This window comes from Orycteropus afer, unplaced genomic scaffold (assembly GCF_000298275.1).
Source record: "Orycteropus afer afer isolate SDZICR_OR568_19922 unplaced genomic scaffold, OryAfe1.0 scaffold00026, whole genome shotgun sequence".
Lineage (NCBI taxonomy): Eukaryota > Metazoa > Chordata > Mammalia > Tubulidentata > Orycteropodidae > Orycteropus > Orycteropus afer.
In genome coordinates, this window is record NW_006921613.1 from 6,080,961 (window position 1) to 6,090,063 (window position 9,103).

The window sequence follows — 9,103 nt, forward strand, 5'->3', positions numbered from 1 at the left end:
CATTATTATGAAAATAGTTTGTACTTCAAGGACCGTCTGGAAGGGTTTCAGGGATCTCATACGCCCTTTCTAAGAGCCTCCATGTGAGACCTTGCTGAGGCCATTACATGGGGGAGGGGGGGGGGCTTGGAAAAGAAGAAAGAAGACAGAAGGGTAATTGAGAGGGGACCTCTCAGAGGGGCTCTCATAGGTAATTTGGGGTGGCCTCGTGCAGCATAGGAGACCCCAGGATGCATACAGAGAGGCAGTGAAGAGAGCTGGAGATCAACTAGGGCCTGTGAACTGCTGGAAATCTTCAAATGAGGACAGCTGGGATCCTGGGATAAAACCTAAGCTGATAGGTGAGAAGATTAATGGGTCAGGCCACATTGCTGTCCCCAAAAGCCTGGGAGACCTAACTGAGCAGGATTTGTAAATCTGCATTACCCAAACATGCCTGCTGGTCCAAATCATCTGAGGCAACATTAGGTTACAAATATAGATCCTTAAGGCCCCTCCCCTGGAGAAATGGACTGAGATGGACCAGGAATTCTGACCAGAAGACAGGCAGATTGGAGAAACACCTGAGCAAATCTCTCTGGATCTTGTGCACATTCCTTTGGGAGAATGTCATGCTAAACCTACCTTCTCATCTGTTAAAGGAAATAATCAGGTCTCTCTTCAGGGCATCCTACAACCCCTCATTTTCCGGACAGGACTTGGCCAGAACCAGTCAGGCTTTCGTGACTAATCAATCTCCAGAGGGAGTCTGGCCTCCAGTGATCTGACTCAGGAATAATTCTAGTGAAAGAAATGAAATTCATATGTTTGTATCATTGTAAAAAGGACTCAGGTCCTCTAGTGAGGAGATGGGATCAGGAACAATGCTCTGGTTCATTTAATCCACATCATTAGGAACAATGAAACATAAGTGTAGTATGTGTTGCCTTCAAAATCCAAAATGGCTTACCAAGTGCTGTGCCTCTTTTTTCTAGGTGTTGCAGGATGCAACTTGTCTTTCACCTTGAACAGAGTGTTTTAATATGTTCCAGAACATTGAGCCCCCAGAAGCTTTACTTTTGGTATAATTCTGTATCAGTCAATCAAGAGAGAGCTGGCACACAGTGATTTGAACAGGGAAGTTTAATATAAGAGTATTGACTATAGGAGCTTTGGTAGCATAGTGGCTAAGACACTTGACTGCTAACCAGAAGGTTGGCAGTTCAAACCAACCAGCCACTCCTCGGAAGGACGATGGGGCAGTCTACTTCCGTAGTGATACTGACTCTTAGGGGTTGCTAAGAGTCGGGTCTGACTCCACAGCACAAAACAACAACAACGTTGACTCTAATGGATTAGAATGACCCTCCAGCCTTCTGGTTGGCAGTCAAACGCCTTAGGCATTCTGCCAACAGAGCTCCCAGTGAAGGATTAGCTAGTAACAGAGAGAACCCTAATGAATATAGGAATGGTAGCTATAATGAGAGCACTCACTAGCCCTAAAGTTGTTCCCTCAATTTGTCCAATTCAGCAATAACTAAACAGTACTGTGATGACTGTTTCTTTGTCTCCACCCATCACTAGACTGTTGGGTGCTTAAGGGCAGTGGCCACATGTCTTGTTTTCCATTATATCCTCAGTGCTAAGGGGGACCTAGCACCCCAAAGCCTCTGAGTATTAGTGAATGAATGAATGCAGGCAATCTAGCCCCCCACAGGAGAATTAGCCTGTTTCATGCCACAGGTGCCAGACTCAAAGGAATGGCTCTCCACCACACACCTGGGTGCTACTCTCTACTCTAGAGATACCGATAATCCCTGCAATGGAGCTTCAGTGCAGAGCTGTGCGGAGCCTTTGGCAACCTCTCTTTAGCAGAAGGTGAAAGCCTGGCCCAATTTCCCGGCTGTGAACAACTGTTGTTGTTATGTGCCTTCGAGTCGGACCCCACTCATAGCGACCCCTCCTTGGGTTGCTGAGGCGGTACCACTATGGAAGTAGATTGCCCAACCTTCCTTCCGAGGAGTGGCTGGTGGGTTTGAACCGCCAGCCTTCTGGTTAGCAGTCAAGTGCCTTAATCACTATGCTACCAGGACTCTCCCCATTACTGTCCCCTCTTGGAGTTCGTTTAGTTCCCAAACCAGGAGTAAATAATCCCAAAAAGGTCTCACTCTGCCCTACTCCACCCCCGCCCCCGACTCAGCCTCTCAGGGTCTTGACCTTGGGACTGTAACAATTACAGCTGAGGATAGGATTCCCATCAAAGTCTCGCCCCCTCCCGACCTAAGAAAACAACGGGGCGGGGCGGGGCAGTGCAGCCCCTCGCTGGATGAGAGGCGCCAGACCAAGAAAGCAGGCCTAGGCCTAGACTCAGGAGAGTCTGGACCCCCAAGAGAGGCCAGGTCATGGCATACGCGTTGCAGGAGCGCACAGGGAGGTTGTGGGCCGACTACCTGGAGTAGTGCGCCGGGGCGCCCGGCATCCCCCCGTGGGAGCAGCCCACAGCTGAGGTTGTCGGGGTGCGCCGCACGGCTAACTTCCTGAAACAGCCATTGGTCCTTTTTCTCGAGATACCGCGGCTACAGGGGTGACTGCAGAGCTGGGGTGATGCAGATGGCGCAGGCTATGCCTACCAACAACCTCAGCCGGGCCCGCGTGGTGGCGCTCGTGGCCTTCGCAGGGACGCTTCTGGAGCGACCGCTACCTGGGATCTACCTGGACCGCGGGTAGTGGCCGAAAAAACACTAGGTTAAGCAGAACTGCCAGAGCCTGGTCACCGTGCTATGTACTCAACTGGCAGAGAAGCACGGCGCCTGGCTGGCGGCTTGCGGGGACGCAGGGTGGGACTGGTCGGGTGGCTAGGGACGCGGCCGGGACTAGAAGGGATCCCGCGGCGCCCGTCTCTTGAAAAGAAGAAACTTCCTTTGAGCGGCCTTGGGATGTTTGAAGTGTTCGGGCCTCTCCTCTGGTAGCAGAGTCAGATCAGCAGAAACTGGTCGCTGGACGGTTTTCTCATTAGCTCATTCTGAAGGAATTGTGCACGATTTGTCTGCGCAGTTGGCCTTACCCTATCCTTAGCCTGTTTCAGGGGCTTTTAGAAAGTGCCCAAGTCTGGATACTTTGCTCGTATAGAGACCCCCAACTAGTGGTCAGAAATGGTCTTGACCAGGTGGATTTCTTCTCTTCGACTCACTGTAAGACTATTAAATGCACCTGGAGAGACCTACTCATTGATCTCATTGCTCTGAAGACCAGAGAGCACCAGCCTGAAACAGTAAAATGGAAATTTGTTCCCATCTGTAGCCCCTACACCTCTCAGGAGGAGGGGAGGCCACAGTATCTGGAAGTGAGCCCAGTCACCCAGTGGTGGCCCTGATTCAAACCACCTCAATTTATCCATAGCACCCAGTCTTAGATAGGTAGGAGTCCAGCCAACTCCTGCTGGCTTTCTGTTTAGCTCCTTAATCTCCTATCATCGCCCTTTAATCTAGAGGGTCTTGGAGCTAGAGAGTCAGAAAGTTTGGCCTGCAACTCCTAAACAGAGCTGATCAAAGAAAGCCCCACACCCTTTGCTAAACCCCACAATATGCATCCGAAGTTCTGAGCTAGACCCTCAGTTTCTTTCCTCTTTTTCACATTGGAGGTGAGTCAATGACTAGAGTGACCCAGACACATTATAGGATAAATATAGCTAAACTTTTAAAACCAGCAATTTGAAAAATCTGAGAAACTAGGAAAGATACTACAGGAAATGTAGGTGAGTCTCCTGTTGGCATTTTCCTCTTAGACCTCTTGTGGTAATGTATTCCTCAAATTTCTATTTGAGGAAAAAGGGGTATTAATTAGCAGGTTCAGAGATTAACAGGGGGTGTTAATTAACAGGTTAGCATTAACTCCTGCATTTTTGTGATGTTTTGTTTGGCCTCAATCATCAATCATCAAGGTCTGTTGAACCGCACCTGAGCCATTTTTCTTAATGCATTTGGCCCCTTTCTCTAGAGGAGCAAAGCCAGTGTGATTGTGTATGTATACATGTATACATGTATACATAGACTAAAAAAAAAAACCACTGTCATCAAGTCCATTCCGACATAGCAACCACTCCTTGGGTTTCTGAGGAGGTATCTCTATGAAGTTAGAGGTATCTATGGTCTCCAGAGCAATGGGATCAATGAGTAGGTCTCTCCAGGTGCATACTTCCCAGTCTTCCGTCCAAAGAGTAGCTGGTGGGTTTGAACCGGCAGCCTTCAGGTTAGCAGTCAAGTGCCTCAGGCACTACGCCACCTATACACATATATATAGAGAGAGATTTATTTCAAGGAAATCGTTCACACAGTTGTGGAGGCTGGCAAACCCCAAGTCCACAAGTCAGGTTAGAAGCTGCTCCTAGCTCACATGGTTGCAGGGGCTGACAACCAAATTCAGCAGTGAAAGGGAGAGAGACAGAGATGTAGGCTACACCCCCAACACTTTCAACTGATTGGTTGCACAAATCAGATCACAAAATGGAGGATAATTATGGAGGAACAATCAGTCCAATGTGTAATAAACAATGAGAATCATAGCCTAGTCAAATTGACACCTAGTATCAACTATCACAGCTCCTAAGGGCTCTCTGCACTTAAAGAAGACATGAGTGTGTGTGTGTGCGTGCGCGTGTGTGTGCACAGGGGGCATTGTTTTTGTTTTGGTTGATTGACATTGACTAAGAAATAATCTCAACATCAAGAAGTCAAAATTCTCATGTTGGGTAAACCAAAAAGAACACCCACACCTTTCCCAGATGCAGTTAAAATGCCACACTTAACGTTCAGTTCCCGTCTCCATTTTTCTGAACAGGATGTAGCTGAAGCACTGCGTAGCTTTATTATCTGGTGTGTGGTGTGGTAGTGTAGGATGTATGTCAACTTGGCTGTGGTTTTGAGTGCTTGGTAGCTGCATGCAGTTATTCCCCATGATGAGATTTGAATCATCTTCATGGTGGAATCTGTTGGGAGCAGCTAATTAGCTAATTTCAGGGTGTGACCTGCTTCCCGTATATATGAGGAAGCTTTGAGAACAGTCTCTAGCTTTGTGGCACGTCTAGATCCTTACATTTGGCTGAGTCAACAGTGCCCTGCCTTGTTGCCTGCTAATCTTGGGAGTGTGCTATTTTACCTGCTGATCTTTGTTTGGTCAGCCTCAGCAGCCAGCAGCTTTCTGAATTAGGAGATGTCTCCAGCTTCAGTGGGCCTGGAATAAAAGGCAGAGCTAAAGCCTAAGGTCAAGGGGCCTTCACCCGGCCCCTAGAGATAGCAGTCTGAATTTGGACTACTAGCCTCCTAACCTATAAGAAAATAAATCCTTGTTTGTTAAAGTGACCCACTTGTATTTCTTTTATAGCAGCGCTGGAGAATCAAGACATGTGGTAACTTTTCATTTAGCAATTTGACAACTTCCCAAATGGCATCTATCCTTTGCCCAGAAAAGAGCATGTTAGAGTAGGCCACCTTCCTTGGTTTTCTAAAGAAATGAGTCAAAATATGAATATTCCTGCTCTAAGTGACAAGGTTAAGTGGCTTCTACCCAGTCTGCTGAATTATTTATTACAAATCTTAACTCATCATGGGCTTCTAATTGCAGATTGCCTATTCATCAGTATTTCCCTCCCCCCCACCCTTAAATCAAAGAGTAATCTTACTGTTTCATCTGGAACCTCCTGTGCATTTTATTGAGTATAGGTTTTGAGCATGATGGAGCAATCTAATTATTTTCTTCCTCTCCCTTGTAGAATGGCTTTTGTCTCTTCACACCACACATATTAGTGCCATCTTTTGGAAAATACTGCTGGTGGTTCTGTTATATATATTATAGTATACCGGACCCAATGATAATAAGTTCTGAGCACTGTAACCCATTTATACCACCCAAGTGACGACAATGAGGTGTGAGAGAACAAGAATAGAAGCAAACCGCCTTCTCTGAGGAGTTTTTAACTGTGTGCATACAAGGAGTCTTGTGATGACCATTCAGCCAGTATTTTAACTTCTGAGACATACTGGAGGTGCAGAACAAAAGCACAAATGGTCATCTGCACATTGCTTTCCTCCTGAGTGCTCTCCTTTGGGGAAAACTGGAGAATCTAAAGGCTCTTTGCTCCAAAGAATTGCAGAAGAAACCAAGTTCCATTAAATGAGAAATGTGGTGCTATTTGCTACATTTGGAGAAGAGTCTTTCCTCTAGCCACCATCTCATGTGGCTTATTGCTGGCTAATTTATCATGGGAATGGTTCAGAGGCAAAATGATACCAAAAGCAGTCCAAGTCCCAGTTTGTTAACAAAGAATGTAATATTGGAAACCTCTATTACAACTTCCGGTAAGATGGCAGAATAGACAGACAAGCTACACAGACCCTCTTCAGCAAGGAAAAACCAATTGACACAGATAACTGCTGTATGGAAAATGAATTTGCCCTGTAAACTTTCACCCAAATCACAATAAAAATTAAAAAAAAAAAAAGATATTACATACAAGAAAAAACAACCTCCATTAAGGTTTTAGTATTTTTAAATTTCTTGATCTAATTCCTGAGACTTCTAGGTTTCTAGAGTTCATGTATGAAGAATTTACCTATTTCTGACTTCAATAAATCATTAAATATAAAGTTTTAATAAATTTGTATCTTTTTTTCCACAAAACTTAAGTTATTTTCCTTGGGGTTCAGTAGTCTTTATTCTTAGGAGTAAAGGCAATTTCCTTTTTCATTGTCTTAAGACCTACTGTGTTATAACCGTGCTTTATTTTAAACATAAAATCAATACACAAGCTCGTGAAGAGCCCTTCCTCTCTTCCACCTTCCATTCTGCAGTCAACTCATCTGTCACCTGCAAGGTGAAGCTACGGTTCTCTATACTCTTGCCAACATTAGGTCTTAATTTTTTTCTTTTTTTTACTTTATGGCTTTTGTGGCATCTTTAAGAAGGTTGTCCTTGTCTCAAGATTATAAAGTATTCTGTATTCTAAGTGACTGATTTTATTCTGAAATTCATTTACTTTAGTATGAAGTAACCCATCCCTGGGTGGGGCAAGCAGTTAACGTGTTCTGCTGTAAGTTAAAGGTTGGAAGTTGGAGTTCACCCAGAGGTGCTCAGAAGAAAGGCCTGGTGATGTGAGCAATCAGCCATTGAAAACCTGTATAGTTCTACTCTGACACACATGGGGGCGCTATGAGTTGCAGTCGACTATTTGGCAACTGTTTATTGGTTAGTATGAAGTAGGGCTTCTTTCTTACAACAGAAGGGTTGGGGTAGATATTTCAGCATTGTCCATTGAGGGTTTGTTTTTTAACCTGATACGAACATACTTTGCTATTGGCTTATCTATTCTTCTACTAAATAACATTGTCTCCATTACTATAGTTTTAAATATTTGGTGGGACAAAAAAAAAAAAAAATCACTATTGTTCTTTTTCCAAAGAGAATCCATGTCTATTTTTGTGAATTGCTTGAGATGAATTTTTTTAAATCAGCTCAAAAAGAATCCATTAAGACATTGCTTTTGAATTTTCATTACAATTTAATTATAGACCAATTTGGACATAAGTATCTTTACAATATTGCATCTTCCCTTTTAAGAATATGGATTCTTGCTCCATTTATTCAGGTTTCTCATGGTTTTCTTCATATAGGTTCTTGTCAGATGTCTTCCTAAGAACTGAGTTTTGTTGCTATTGGGAAGACAAGCTGTATGTGATGTTTGCCTTCCCAGAAGCCATTCCCACTTGTGATAACACCTCAGTTTTTTCATGGGAAACCATCATTTCTCCATTCTTAGACCATGTGGTTCTGGTGAGGTCAGCTCCTCCTCACTCTATCCCACCCTAAGATCTGGAACCTGACCTAGATTTGGCCTAACAGTATTCAGTTCTGAGACTTCCGTGGACCCTATTAGGTGAGAATCTTTCTCTGCCAAGAGCTTATCCTCACTGCATGGAGAAAGGTGCCTATAAAAGAAGACCACACAGCGTCCAGAGATTAGGGGGCAGTATGGAGTGTGGCAAAACAGTTCGGGTAACATTGCTTAAGTCTCCAGATCTGGCTGTGCCTAATTCTACCAGGGACTCCAGTACATTTTATTTTCTGTTGAAACTTTTTTTTTTTAATTTTTGAGAATGTACGTAGCAAAACATACACCAATTCAACAGTTTCTACATGTACAATTCAGTGATATTGATTACATTCTTTGAGTTGTACAAACATCCTCACCCTCCTTTTCTGTTATTCCTCTCCCATTAACATAAACTCACAGACCCCTGAGTTTCCTATTGTTAATTTGATCCCATATAGATATTTCATAAAAGAGCACAATGTTAAAGGCAGATATTTTTTAGTTGTTAAGCTAAACTTGTTTGGTTTTAAGACTTCAGGGGATATTTCTGGTTTAGGGTTTAAAATTATCTCAGGGTAACAGTTTTGGTTCATCCAGCCTCCATGGCTCCATGAGAATTTGAAATTCTCTTCTGCATTTGAAACTGGTTTTTGTTTCAAGTAAAACTCAATTCAGTCCTGAGTCACAGAATTAATTTTTCCTTATTATATTTTTATTTGTCTATTATGGATTCCATTAAAAAATTTTTTTAAATGTAGATTCTAAATCTGACTACTTTGACCTCCTACTAGTTCTAACTTTTCAGTAGAATCACAAAGATTTAGGTAACCAGCACATAATGACAATTGTTTCTTTTCCAGCATTTATACCTCATTTTCTTTTTCTTGGGTAATTAAAGAGATTAGTGGATGGTAGTTGTGGCGGTTATGTTTGTGTGTCAATTTGGCTAGGCCGGTTTAAGTGGCTGGGCACCTGGTAGTAGTTATTCCCCGTGATGAGACTGGCAATTAACTCCATGGTGGGATCTAACACAAGCAGCTGAGTAGCTGCCTTTGGGATGTGGTCTGCTTCCTGTATTTAAGGAGAAGCCTTGGGAATGGTATCTAGTTTATGGCATGGTTGGATCTTGTATGTAGCCGTGTCGTTGTTCAGCAGCCTGCCATGCTCTGCTGACCTTGAGACTTACAATGGACTTGAATGAATGGCCTGCCATATGATTTGGTAATATCAGGACTGTGCCTTATTACTTGTCAACCTTGG

The 9,103-nt window shown here is 43.7% G+C and overlaps 1 protein-coding gene across 1 annotated transcript in view; it reads left to right on the top strand.

Annotated features, from left to right (window-relative positions):
• GNB5 (G protein subunit beta 5) overlaps window positions 1-2,706 on the top strand; it is a 65,769-nt gene extending 63,063 nt beyond the window's left edge. The window contains exon 12 of the mRNA XM_042783690.1: window positions 2,547-2,706. Coding sequence (XP_042639624.1) covers window positions 2,547-2,706 — 160 coding nt within the window. The remainder of the gene's footprint in view (window positions 1-2,546) is intronic.
• The last annotated feature ends 6,397 nt before the right edge of the window (window positions 2,707-9,103 follow it).